At 42.7% G+C, this 14761-nt stretch overlaps 1 protein-coding gene across 2 annotated transcripts in view; it reads right to left on the bottom strand.

The window, feature by feature from the left end:
* nmnat2 (nicotinamide nucleotide adenylyltransferase 2) overlaps positions 1-14761 on the bottom strand; it is a 328536-nt gene that overhangs the window by 92753 nt on the left and 221022 nt on the right. For both annotated transcript variants that reach the window (XM_059984483.1, XM_059984484.1), the window contains one exon: positions 9475-9553. In XM_059984483.1, the coding sequence (XP_059840466.1) occupies positions 9475-9553 (79 nt within the window). The remainder of the gene's footprint in view (positions 1-9474; positions 9554-14761) is intronic.

Genomic DNA, 14761 nt, shown 5'->3' with positions numbered 1-14761 from the left:
TAGAGGTGGGGAAGCTTTGCAGAAACTTCTCTACTTGCTCATTGGCTCTTTCTGACTGACCTTTGGTCTGTGGATGATAGCCAGAGGACAAACTCATTGAGGTATGGAGGAAGGGGCAGAGGGCTCGCCAGAAGTGGGAGACAAATTATGCAGCCTGGTCCAACACAATGTCCTGAAGAAAACTGCGGAGATAACTACATGTTGGAGGACCAGGTCTGCTGTTTCATTGGCTGATAGAAACTGGAGGAGAACAATGAAGTGGGCCACCTTGGAGAACTGGTCCACCACCGTCCACGCCAGAAGGTGGCAAACCTGTGATGAAATCCATGGCAGTGTTGGACCACGTGCGTTGAGGGACCAGTAGAAGGCACAGGAGCCCAGAGGGCTGCTGTTTGGAGAACTAGATAGGGCACATTGAGGACAGGGAGTGACAAACTGACATACGTCTGTGAGGGGTGAGGAGTGGGCGCATTGGAGTACCTCAGAGAACATGGCCACGGCACGTACATGTGATTGTCAGGTGTGTTGGCAGACCAGGCTCGTGCAGTAGGGCCTGACGGATCTGGTTCTCAAGGTCCCAGATGATCGGGGTGAGGATCTATGAGGATGGAATGATGGGCTGAGGGTTGATCTTCATTTCAATGGTGTTGAACTGTTGAGACAGTGTGTTCTTGGAGCCGGGCTGGTAGGAGATGGAGAAGTTGAATTGCTTGAAAGAAGAGGGCCCAGTGAGTCTGATATGGGTTGAGGTGGCAGTTCTGCTGTTTGGATATGAGGTTCTGGTGGTCAGTCCAGATCAGGTAGGGCATGGTGTTTCCTATCAGCAATTTCTCCATTCCTTCAAGCCATACTTAATGACAAGTAGCTTCCTGTCTCCTACAATGTAACAGTGCTGTGTAGAGTTGAACTTGTGCAAGAAGAAAGCACAAGGGTGTCTGGTCCTCCCTGGAGTGGATGGCCATGGTGCCCATGTCAAATGCATCCACCTCTACCACAAAAGTTCCAGTGAGATTCAGATGCCAGAGAATGAGTGTGGTGTTGAGCTCTTTGATAACAAAGTCCACAGCAGCAGACCAGGTTATCTGTGAGGTAGATGAGAGGAGCAGTGATTTGCCTGTAGTTCCTGATGAAATGGCGGTAGACATTGGAGAAGCCCCAGAAGCACTGTAACTGTTGGAGGGAGCATGGTCAGGGACAGTCAACATTGGTTCAGGGAGCTTTCCCTAACTTCATCGGTTCTGGAGGCATTGATGATGAGGGTCCTACAATCTGAAATGGTTTTAGGAACAGAACTGGGGTTCTGACTGACAATATGGAGAGTCATTCCATAAGACACTTGTCGATTCGGACAGCCTGAGTGATGAGGCTTTCAATGTTGGTAGGCATCTTCCAGGTAGACAGCTTGTTTTTCAAGTTTTCCAAGAGGATGTGATGATAATGGGCCAGCAGCACTTCCACATTCTATCTGTGAGGGTCCTGAATTCCACAGGTTCGAGTGGTAGGTGACTCCTGTTATCTTGGTGGAGCCTATGACGTGTATGTCTGTGCAGGCCTGACAGAGTCTGAAGATAATATCTAAATTAACACACTTAATGTGACAATGTGAAACTGTTTCATAAAATTAAATGTTGCATAATCAGGTTTATAGCAGTAATCAAGTAGAAGATTAGCACTTTAATCTTGTGATTTTCACTGGCACATAACTTGCCCCTGATGAATAAGGCAGAGCATGAGAGAGAAAGCAAGAATGAAAATGAAGATAAAGAAAAGTGTCAGATTAAAATGTTATTTATTCTAGTTATTAAGTAACATACTTGTCTCTAATTTTTTACTTCCCCGAAGGGATTTTAGAATAGAGTTTTTGCGGGGATGGTTTACACGAGTGTGGTAGGAGGTGGGAGCCCTGGACGTGGTGCCCATATCAGAGTCACTTATGCCAGCTTGACCAACTGCAGCAGCATCTCCTACGTCCTCTGATGAAGATCACCTGGCGAGACAAGGTCTCCAATACCGAGGTCCTCTCTCGACCCGGACTGCCAGCAGTTTCAACCCTGGTGATGTCAGCCCAACTGTGCTGGGCAGGACATGTTGTCAGAATGCCTGATGGAAGACTGCCCAAGGACACCTTGTACGGCCAACTGTCCAGTGGTACCCGAAAATGAGGAGGCCAGCGACTACGGTACAAGGATGTTCTGCACAGGAGCCTCAAGAAAGCTGACATCGCCCCATCAACGTGGGAGGATCTGGCTCAAGATGGCTCACAGTGGAGGGACACCATCAGAAAAGGTGTGGACGCTGCTGAGAACAAGCTCATAGAGGCAACAGAGGAAAGGCACAGGAAGCACCACAACAGAGCTTCTGCCCCTGTTGCCCCTCCAGGCCTCACCTGCCAAGTATGCAGCAAGCAGTGCCTGTCAAGGATCAGCCTGTACGGCCACTCCAGAACACACGAATCAAACCCCACTGACTGACTGAAAGGAACCATCATCAATCAATGGGATAGAGAGAGAGAGGGAGGGGGAGAGAGGGAGAGGGAGAGGGAGAGAGGGAGAGAGAGAGCCTAAGAACCAGCTCAACAGGTAGAGGGGCTGAAGAAAGAGGTTCTGACAAGGAAGAAGAGGCAGGGACAGGTTAAAAATGCACAGGAGGGTTGATCCACTGAGGCCAAATAGGCAGAGTTCCAAAAGTAAGGAAGGAACAATCACAGATGTGTTTATACTATAAATCTTTCAATAGCCAGTCAGCAGAAGATAGAGGAAAAGATACACAGTCAGATTCTGGAAAGCAACAGGGTTGTCAGAGTGGGTGACTTTAATTTCATCAATATTAACTGGATTTCCTTAATGTCAGAGACTTAGATAGGGCAGAATTTGTTAGGTGCTTCCAAGAGGGTTTCATGAAACAGTATATGAATTGTCCAAGCATAGGATCGACTGTACTGGGCCTTCTATTGGGGAAACAATCTGATCAGGTGACTGGAGTTTTAGTGGGAAAGCATTTTGAGATCAATGATTTAAGTTTTAGGATAGTTATGAAGAAGGCCAGAAAATACTAAACTAAGAGAGGGAAAATAACAATATTACTAGGAAGGAACTGGGGCACAAATTGGGAACAGCTGTCATTGGGCAAGTCCACATCTGACATGTGGTAGTTGTTTAAAGAGGTAGAGGTCAGCACTGGCATGCTTCACTAAGGAAGAAAGACAAGGATGGCACATTAGGGAACAATGAGAGAGTCTGTAAATTTATTCAAAAAGGAAAAGGAAGCATCTGTAATTTTAGGAGCTTGAAATTCGACAAGGCCTTTGAGGAATAGAAAGAATGCAGAAAAGAACTCAAGCAGAGAATTAAGATAGTGAAATAAGGCCATGAAGTGCCCAAGGCAAGTTGTATTGAGGTAGAATCCCAGGTATTTTGTATATACATTCAAAACAAGAGGGCAACTAGGGAGGGGTTAGGACTACTCAAGGACAAATATGTGGGCAAGATACTAAACGTATACTTTGCACCAGTACTCTTCAAGGAGAAAAACATATAGGAAAAGGAGATGGGTGTGACACTAAGACATTTTGAGGAGGTACTGTTGTGTCTCATAAAGAGTATTAAGGTGCGTAGTCCTCGGCACCTCATGAGATCTATCGCAGGTTCTTGAAAAAAGCAAGAGAACAAATTTCTGCTTTAATGAACATCTCTGTATCCTTTCGAGCCACAGACAAATTTCATGAGGACTAGAGAATAGCTAATGTTGTTTCTTTGTTAATGAAAGGAAATTTGGATGATCTAGGTAATTATAGGCCAGTGAGCCTTACATCAGTGGGTGGGAAGCTATTGGAGAGCATTCTTAGGGTCAGTATTTAGTCACATTGAGAAAATCATGGACAGTCGCCATGGCTTTGTCCAGCACAACTCTTGTTTACAAAGAACTGAGTTTTTTGTGGAGGTGACAAAGGTACTGAATGAGGGTAGGTCAGTGGATGCTGTTTACATGGAGTTCAGTAAGGTATTTGTTAAGGCTGCTCATGGTAGGCTGAACCAGAAGATTAAGATGCATGGGATCCAGAGAGTAGAGGTGAAAGGGTGTTATTCTGACTGAATGAAAATGTAGATGAGTTGGTTAGTAAGCTCGAAGATGAATCAAAGATTCATGGTTCACAGATGTTCTCAAAGTTTGGTGGGTTGTGTATATGTAGGATACTAGAATACTATGAGATCAATTACAAATATGCATGGAGACAAAGCAGATGGAGTTTAACCTGATCAGGTTTGAGTTGCTGGAGTTTTGGAGGCCCAATGTAGGGGAAAGTATACAGCTAAAGGAAGGACCCTTAACAGCTTTGATATATTGTACAGAGGAATCTTGGGGTCCAAATCCATAGATATCTGAAAGTGGCAACAAAAGTTAATCAAGCAGTATTGAAGGCATATGTCATGATGGTTTTAATCAACTGGGATATTGAGGCGAGTCAGGAAGTCATGTTGTAGCTCTGTAAAAGTGTTAGGCCACACTTCTGGACATCTGTTAGAACAATGATATGGAAGCTTTAGAAGGAATGCAGAAGAGATTTACCAGGATGATACCTCGATTACAGGGTATTATCGATAAGGAGAGGTTGTTAAACTGGGATGTTGGAGGCTAAAGGGAGACATGAGAGAGGTTTATAAAATTATGACAGGCATAGTTAGGGTAGAGATTCTTTGTTGCTTACTCAGGGTAGAATTGTCAGATACTGGAGAGCATAGTGTTGCAGTGAGAGGGGGAATGTTTAAAGGAGATGTGCCAGGCAAGTTTTTTAACACAGAGTGGTAGATGCCTGGAATTGACTGCCATGAGTAATGGTGGAAGCAGATATTACATGGTGTTTAAGAGACAGGCACATAAATATGCAGGAAATGGGGGATTTTGATGATGTGCAGGCTGAAGGGATTACTTTAGCATCATGTTCAGAACAGATATTGTAGGCTAAAAGGCATGTTCCCTTGCTGTTCTTTTCTAAGTTCTACAGTATTAGCAGGTCCCGGCACAACTGGGTGTGAGAACTCACTCCTGAGTCACAATAATGGTAAAGGGAGGGAAGTAGCTACAGAACACCTTCCACAGGCAGCTTTGCAGAAAGGCAACATCAAGAGAGGGGATTGTCCTGTGAAGTGGAATGGTGTGATGGATGATTGTGATACCCATGGAACTAGGATTGGCATCTCTCCAGCATCAATATTCATAAAGCTTAGTCCTGTAGATGCCCAGCCTGCTCTTCTGTCACTAATTTCAATGAATTGTTCTTCAACAGATATTAGGCACTAAATCAACATATTCAAATTTAAATATCTGTCTTGGTGGTCCAGTAGGATACAGGTTCAAGTCCAGTTCTGCTTCTGTGCAACATGCTTAAGTAATATTTTATAAGGGCACCTATGGATATATTGAACTATGGGAAATGGTACATTTAATATAAGCTCAACCTCATCTTCATCAGAGAGCTACTCTTTCCAGCAAGGCTCAATGGTCGATAATTGAAGCTAATAATATTAGTTTACCTTTTTCCTTGTTTGGTCAAACAAGGTCAAGGACCTGTGCAGCATCCAGCTGAGTCCAGATTAATGGTTAAAAGTGGAACATTAAGCAGCTCGGTTCCACAGTCAAAATTGACCAATTTTGGTGAATATGCTAGATGACATGCCAAAAGGAATTGCACAGGTACAATATTAAAAGCTGCTCTATCCACAGAACAGTAGAAGCATAGGTGGTGTGTGAGTACGCAAGTGCAATTGCAGCAAACAGTTCCAATCAGCTGACTCCGACAGGATTACACCTGTGGGAAAATGGATTGCGGGTAAAGAGTACACGTCTTTCAGTTTGCTATTGCCATGAAGGAGTCTTACATGCAAGGGATTCTGTAGATGCTGGCAATCTTGAGCAACACACACAAAATGCTGGAAGATCTTGGCAATTTAAGCAGCATCTACGATTCGGCCTGAGACCCTTCATTAGGTATGAATAGAAGCTGGAAGGGTAGAAGTTGTTGTCTTCTCCATTTTCCCAGCAGGTAGGAACACAAGTTAAGGGCTATACAGCTGGGCAGGGAGACAAGATGGATCTTCAGCATTCAATGAGGTGATGCCGACCTCAAGGTTCAATAGCTTGAAGATTGCAGGAGGAAGTATAGAAAGATGATGAGAGTTAAGGAGTTTGGTGACTGAGATGCAAACAAAAAACAAGATAGAGAATTCAGGCAACACACACAAAATTCTGGAGGAACTCAGCAGGCTGGACAGCATCTATGGAAAAGAATACAGTTGATGTTTAGGGCCAAAACCCTTCAGACAGGACTGAAATGTCGACTATACTCTTTTCCATAGACGCTGCCTGGCCTGCTGAGTTCCTCCAGCACCTTGACTATGTTACTTGGATTTCCAGCATCTGCAGATTTTCTCTTGTTTGTGAGAGAATTCAGATAACAAAGTTCTGCAATAAAAAAACTCAACTTCAGTAACACTAATGAAACAGTGGTTCTACCCTTTTTGGGAGCAAAATGGCTTCTTATCATGCAGTACAATTCCATGACTACAGGCTGAGAATTCAACTCAAGCTATTACATTCAGGAGAAACCAGTAGAAAAGGACGGGGGAAAACATCAGCACATATTCCTGTCGAGAGGAGACTGAGGATGGTGTTCATTCTGAAGGTGAAGTGTAAACCTTTCTGACCACGAGCTAAAGGCACATTTATCTTTGCTCAAGAAATTTCCTTTAAAATAAAAGATTTTATTTTAAAATCTTTGTATCGAGAGAACATGACTCACACATTTATCACTTTAGGGATTGTAAAAGGCCATGAATTACTTTACATACTAATATACACTGTACAGTATGTATTTACCCATTTTAAAATAAATTTTTAATTCCTTTGGGGTTCAGGCCATAGTCTGACAGAATTTAACATTTGAGGTGTTGAAAAGATTTATGCTTTATGCTACAGGTAACAAAAATTGTGGCTTTGTTCAGTTTCTTTGGATTTGTGATTATTTAAACTGTTAACGGGGGGGGGGGGGGATGTTAAATTTGAAGTTATAATGGGAAAAAATATCATCTAATAGGAAAGTTGACTTTTTTGGTGTAAACTAAAATTGTGACAAATGAAAAAAATGCTGACAAAGCAAGTAGGTAAACAGGTTTTAAAAGCTACTTTATTTATAGATTAGGTACAAATTGCCACTCCCTCTTACTTTACATGCTTGCTTAAAAATAACTTACTCTGGCTTGCTTTTGTAAAAACTCTTTAGCCTAAGGGACTAATGAAGACATTTTGTACTTGGCAGCAACTTGTCTACAAGTAATTAAAATAAATAGAACCAGACTATCTTTGACACTATTATCCACTGACCAGAAGCAAAGTACTGCAGAAATTTACAAGCCAAAAAATGCAGATGTTGAAAAGTTGAAATTTTGGAAAAAGAAAATGCTGGATGTCAGCCTGCAGCAATAACTCTTTTTTTTCTCAGTCAATTCTTCCTTCTGCAACTGGATCTTCGAATTACTGACCAACAGATCCCAATAAATAATGGTAAACAGCGACACCTCCAGCAGATTATCCGCAACACTGGCGATCCACGAAGTTGCCCCTTACTCTACTCCCTGTACACTCATGATTACATGAGCGGATTCTGTTCCAAATCCAGCTACAAGCTTGCAATTGATATCCAAACAGTGGGCTGTATCTCAAATGATGATGGGTCTGAGTACAGGAAGGAGATAGACATCTTAGTAACATCATGTTACAACAACCTTTTCCTCAGTGTCAGCAAAACAGAAGAACTGGTTCCTATCTTCAGGAAGTGGAGTTGTACACGTGCTCCTATCTACAGCAAAGGCACCGAGGAGGGAAGCTTCAAGGTCCTCAGAGAGAACATCATAAATTGTCTGTCGTTGTTCAATCACTTAGGTGCAACAATCAAGAAAGCTCATCAAAACCTCTGCTTTCTGAGAGAAATGTGGCATATCCCCATCAACCCTTTCCAATAGAAAGCATCCTATTTAAATGCACCACGGCTCGATGTGGTAACTGCTCTGCCCATGACCACAAGAAACTGCAGAGTGTGGTGGACTCAGCTCAGCACATCACAGAAACTAGCTTCCCCTCCATGGATTCTGTCTAAACTTCTTGCTGCCTCAGTAAAGCAGCCAGCATAATCAAAGACACCACCCAGCCTGGGCATTCTATCTTTTCCCCTCCCCCATTAGGCAGAAGGTCCAGAAGTCTGAAAACACACATTTCCAGGCTCAGGAAAAGCTTCTACCCCACTGTTGTAAGACTATTTAATGGTTCCCTTGTACAACAAGATGGTCTCTTAACCTCACAATCTACCTTGTATGATCTTATTGTCTGCTTGCACTGCATTTTCTCTGTAGCTCTGTGATTATTTTACCTTGTACTATCTCAATGCCTGTGTAATGAATTCACCTGTGTGCATCACAGGCTTTTCACTGCAACTTGGTACACAAGACAATCATAAACCAATGCCAATTTCAAAATTCACAGAAACACAAAATCCAATAATTGACAGCATTTTCTGTTTTTACTGGAGAATACCCTTGCAGGAGGTTTGTTACTATTTTACCTCTTACTTTTCTCTGCCCATGACTCCAAACTCTCCTTGCCATTGAACCAAATAGTTACTTGTGAATCTTCCAATTTACTCATTGTTTCTTTTCACTGGCAAATTTATTTTTCTATTTCACTCCTATTCTACCCTCTCTGCCTTTTGCCTCCTACAAGCCCAACATTACTTTAAGAAACATCACCACAATTTTCAACTGGACACTGACCAGCATTCCAAAATGAATTCAGGATTCAACCAATTTCAGATAAGCAATAATTGAATTCATTATCTCAAGCAATCTCCATGTTATGTTCCTGTTTACATCTTCCTTGTTCTTCCTTTACCACCCTCTTTTGCCTCACTTTAAATTTTTTCTGCCTTCCACATTTCATAAACCTTCCTTTGTTTTCTCCCCTCTTCCACTTTCTCTGAACCTTCAAGCCCATTTACTTCTAATCTTTTCCAATTCAGACAAATGGCTTCCTGTGTGAGGTGGGCACTTAATGAATTGCAGCTGTAGTTCTGAGTAGCAATGTGTGCCACTGTAGTAGCTTCAGTCCTGATGTTCTTATTAAACTCATGGACCAGATCAGTGAATTTGGACCTCCTGCTGTCCCACTACATCACACAACCTGCTTCAGGTGATGTGCTGTGCTCTACATTGATGCACTTGTCTCTATTTGCAACTCAACAACTTCTCCCTTCATTTGTTTCTCTCCAGATTAAGTTGGAAACATTAATTTCCTTCTTTTGGTTGTCTCTCACTCGCTTTGCACCAGCTTTAGCTATGGCAGCGGTAGTACAGATTCCAACAGGAAGAAGATACCACCAGCCATTTTAAATTATAATCAACTTTGGCCAACTGAATCTTGTCTTCTCACCTTCATTAGGTCCCGGTGGTGCTCCAGTACACTGCAGGTCGTTTGCCAAGTATCCTGATAACATTCCCATGGATCCACCCTGTGGAAACATCATAAATAGGGTCAATAACTGCTCATAGCAGCTTAATTTTTAAATGCTTATCTGTCTGTCTATGTTACTGTTTGAATTCCTTTTCTTATTCAAACAAAATATTAGTTCATACTTAAATCATGAGGTGCAGTATTGTAATAATGAGCGCTCTAGCCATATGGACTATACCGCATAAGTTCAGTGGAATGATAACAGGGATGGGAAACAATATTTGTCATTGGGAACACAGGAGATTGCAGGCGCTAGAATCTGGAACACAAGAAGTTAACATGTCCAGCAGCACCTGTGCAAACTTAAAGGCGTAAAGGGTTGGGTAGGACAAGGGTTGGTAAGCAACAGGCAGTATCAGGTGAGGTGGGAGACGATGGGCAGATGGAGACAGGAATTGGGTCGGTGATGAGGGGCAGGGAAGAGGGAGGTGAGAGAAAGATGGAGACAGGGAGACAGAGCTGCAGGGCACTAAGCGGAACCAACTAATGGTAGGTGGAGTGAGGAAGTAGGAAAGGTAGGCCCACATGAATAGGTTTGTGGGTGTTAAACAGATGGAACCAGGAGGGGGATGGTAACAGATTTCAGTGGAAAGGTGAACAATAGGACTGAGAACCTATAGGAACTGGTGGGTGTGGGAAAGGAACACGGAGGGAGTGGGCTTCAGGAAATTGTAAAGTTCAATATTCATACTATTCTGCTGTAAATTACATCAGTGGAATATGAGATGAAGTTTGTGTTTAGCCTCACTGTGGCAGTGGAAAAGGCCAAAGACAGACAGGCTAGTGTGGGAAGGGTAAGGACTGGTGTAGATTGAAATGATATGTAACTGGAAGCTCAAGATGACCCTAATGTTATTTACTTCCACATTGAGAATTCATATTCCTGCACTAGATGTTTCATCATATTTTGTCAATTACTTCAATTTTGAAAAAAAAGTTTATATCTTTACATTTTTTGGTACTGAATTTTAGTTGCCCAAAATATAGTTGAAATCCTGTGTAGACCTTATTTTCACAGCCTACAATAAAGTTCCGACATAACTTACCCTTAAAAGGTGCCAGCACTGCCATCTTGTAAACACAAGTATGAAATGTTTTAACAGTTGAAAGGAAATATTAGGTTTAATGATCCACGGGAGGAAATTTTTAAAATGTCATCCACAAAGTACCTAGTAGAACCTTTAATTAAGGGGTGTCTCATTGTCTGCCTGCTATGAAACAAAGCCTTTAAATTCTACTTATGGACTAGTATTGGTGTGTGAATTTTGATCTCTATTCAAGCTCACTGACTGCATTCAAAAACAGATCCAGATACTTCGACTTCTAGGTCACTCCCTACTATAACCACACATGAATTTTCCATCCAATTTTCTGTCCTGCGGATAAACAAACCCAGTTCTGTAAAGTATTTCCAAAAGCTCAGTCATGGCCAAGTACAGTGTGAATGTACTTTGATCTGCAAAATCCAACTGCTGGAGTGCTGGCAGAACTGACGGATGAAAGCAGATAGTGTCGGTTAGGCTTATATTCACTAGGGCTTAGGAGAAAGACAGGGTATCTCATAGTGACCTACAAAATACTCACAGGAGTGGTCAGATTGGATATAGTAAAGATATTCCTGAAGGTACAAGAGGTAAGGACTATGGTTTATTGACTAAGGAAAAGGATAAGCCATTTTCAAATGAAATGAGGATTTTTTTTGTCCCAAAGAGTGAGGAACCTGTGGAATTCTCAACCACAAATGGCAACCGAATTTAAGATATTTAAAAAGGAGTTGGATATTTTTAAAGGCCAGAGATCAAGGATTGGGATGGGAGAGGAGTGGGTTGTTGGGACTGGAACACAGTACTGAATTTGGATAAACAGCCCTAATAGCATTGAATGGTACAAGCAGGCTTGAAGGACTGAATGGCCTATTTCCATTTTCTATTCCAAACAAGGATGAGAGTTTTAAAGCAGGGGATTTTCTTTTCATACAAGGAGTAATATTGGTTAATGTGACACCTGCTAAGGTGCTTCACCACCATAGCTGACAGTGTGGAAGAATTAGGTTCTAACCTACTTGGTGTCAGCTGACAGGATGTTAGCACGTGAGACTGAAGATTTCCAGACATCAGCAAATCTGAAGATGCTCACAACCACAGGGTTTTCTTTATGGAGGGGATGTTCAGAGAGAAACTGGTATGAAGTAGCTTCCTGAGCCAGCAGGAAGAAAGGCCATGGGCAGTGAGTGTCCTCCAGTGGTGGTACTAGGCAAAACTCAAGAAAGCAGGTCTTGTCTTACAGATTTTACTGACTACTTACTAACAGCCCCAGCTGCTGTTGCCTGACCATCTAAAGCAGTAAAGGGAAAAGTTGCCATTGATTGGTGGACAGAAGATGATGTGGGAGAGGACAGAGAATCACAATGGCTGTCTGGTATCTTAGACCTTCCATAAGGTGCACCTCTTACAACTGCACACAAATTCTAGTGGTCAAAGAAGTGACAACCAGGGAGTTTTCTGTTAGGTCACTCAATGAAGGCCAAGTCACTGAGTTTTATTGAGCATGTTTTCCACTGAGTGAGAAATAACTCAAAGTTGGCAGGTTTTTGGCAAGATCAGAGACACACCACACCCTCAGTACTAAACACTCTAGATGACATGCATGTTGTGTGACCTAACAAAAAACCATGGAGATAAGAGTACAACTGGAAACATCGCAGACCACAATATTTAATTTCATATTTAGTAATGTTCCTCCATTGTCTGCTAGTTTATGCCCCACCTCATGCCAGTTTCCCTTAGTCACTAGGTCCTGTTTCATTTTATAAGGCATAGCATACCCCCGGGCTTCTTTTCAGTGGTCGGATCTACTGGAGGCTAACGTGAAAACTTTTGGAACCACTGAATAACATTCAGCAAATTGCAACTTTAACAGCGACCCTTTATCAATTTTGCTCTGCCCTTTGATGTGTGTGTTGTTAAAATGGAAATATGGGCAGTAATCTGAACCAAGCTGAAAGCTGAAAAGCTGCTTGATCTAGTTAAACAGATTCATGCAAGAATCAATTAGTTATGCGCTTCAACAGTTTTTTCTGCGAGTCTTGCTCCTTCACCTCCTCTCTCAACTTGTAGCATCCTCTTCTGCATGATATCATTAATTTCTAAGCTGATCTGTGAGTTTCAGGGTATTAGTTAACTGTCTTACTAGACATATGCACTCAGCGGGTATGTGACTGGGGCTGGAAATGTCATTGGTTTCAAGCTCCCTCACCCAGGACACACAGTTCATCTGAAGTATCCCAAACTCACCTGGGCAGAAATCAACTAACTCAGAAAACAGTTAAATCATGGATCACTTTGGGTAATGGAGAATTTTTATGGTCCTGATTAAATTAAATGTGCTTACTGAAGGAGAGTATTGTTTTGCTGCTAATTAGATACGCAGCACCAAAGACTCCACTTCCAAGCAGAAACTGAAGCCACACAAATCATTCTGAGCGGAATGAGATATCACACAAAGCATTTTCCCAGCAACTGCTTGTTATTATTTGCCACATTTATCAAAAGGTTATCTTCAAACTTATGGAAAAATAAGGTGGTATTATAGTCAAAAAGTCATTTTTAAAATGACCCAAAAAGAGGGTATCACATTTATAAATAACAAATGTGAAACAGGGACAACACGAGGAAATCTGCAGATGCTGGAAATTCAAACAACACACACAAAATGCTGGTGGAACACAGCAGGCCAGGCAGCATCTATAGGGAGAAGTGCTGTGAACGTTTTGGGCCGAGACCCTTCGTCAGGACTAACCGAAAGGAAAGATAGTAAGAGATTTGAAAGTAGTGGGGGGAGGGGGAAATGCAAAATGATAGGAGAAGACCAGAGGGGGAGGGATGAAGTTAAGAGCTGGAAAGGTGATTGGCGAAAGTGATACAGAGCTGGTGAAGGGAAAGGATCATGGGACGGGAGGCCTCAGGAGAAAGAAAGGGGGGGGGAGTACCAGAGGGAGATGGAGAACAGGCAAACAACTAAATATGTCAGGGATGGGGTAAGAAGGGGAGGAAGGGCATTACCGGAAGTTAGAGAAGTCAATGTTCAATGTCCGGTGCTCCCGGTGTGGCCTTTTCTATATTGGTGAGACCCGATGCAGACTGGGAGACCGTTTCGCTGAACACCTACGCTTGGTCCACCAGAGAAAGCAGGATCTCCCAGTGGCCAAACATTTTAATAACACGTCCCATTCTCATTCTGATATGTCTATCCATGGCCTCCTCTATTGTCAAAATGAATCCAAACTCAGGTTGGAGGAACAACACCTTATATACCGGCTGGGTAGCCTCCAACCTGATGGCATGAACATTGACTTCTCTAACTTCCGTTAATGCCCCTTCTCCCCTTTTTACCCTATCCCTGACATATTTAGTTGTTTGCCTGTTCTCTATCTCCCTCTGGTGCTCCCCCCCCCTTTCTTTCTCCCGAGACCTCCTGATCCATGATCCTTTCCCTTCTCCAGCTCTGTATCACTTTCGCCAATCACCTTTCCAGCTCTTAGCTTCATCCCACCCCCTCTGGTCTTCTCCTATCATTTCACATTTCCCCCTCCCCCCCCCTACTTTCAAATCTCTTACTATCTTCCCTTCTGGTTAGTCCTGACGAAGGGTCTCGGCCTGAAACGTCGACAGCGCTTCTCCCTATAGATGCTGCCTGGCCTGCTGTGTTCCACCAGCATTTTGTGTGAAACAGGGACACCTGTTTTTCCCTTATTAGGGAGAGAGAGTGCCTGTGGTATGTCAAATTACCGGGTGAACGAGTAGTCTTTGGGGTACTGCAAGTCTGTGTCTTTAGTGATGCTTTGCTGGGGGGCACCGATGCTCTTTTGCTGGTGGGGGGGGGGAGGACATAGCCTTGCTGCTGCTTATGTGTGGGAGGGGGCAGCTGGGGGGGGCTTTGGGGCTCTAACATTTAACACATTCATTCTTTGGGGCACTCTGTTTTCATGGATGTTAACAAAGAAAAAGAATTTCAGGATGTATATTGTATACAGTGGCATGCAAAAGTTTGGGCACCCCTGGTCAAAATTTCTGTTACTGTGAATAGCTAAGCGAGTAAAAGATGACCTGATTTCTAAAAGGCATAAAGTTAAAGATGACACATTTCTTTAATATTTTAAGCAAGATTACCTTTTTATTTCCATCTTTTACAGTTTCAAGATAACAAA

This window comes from Hypanus sabinus, chromosome 11 (assembly GCF_030144855.1).
Source record: "Hypanus sabinus isolate sHypSab1 chromosome 11, sHypSab1.hap1, whole genome shotgun sequence".
NCBI classification, from domain to species: Eukaryota; Metazoa; Chordata; class Chondrichthyes; order Myliobatiformes; family Dasyatidae; genus Hypanus; species Hypanus sabinus.
Note: the sequence above shows the minus strand (reverse complement) of the source record. Positions and strands in the feature narration are given on the sequence as shown.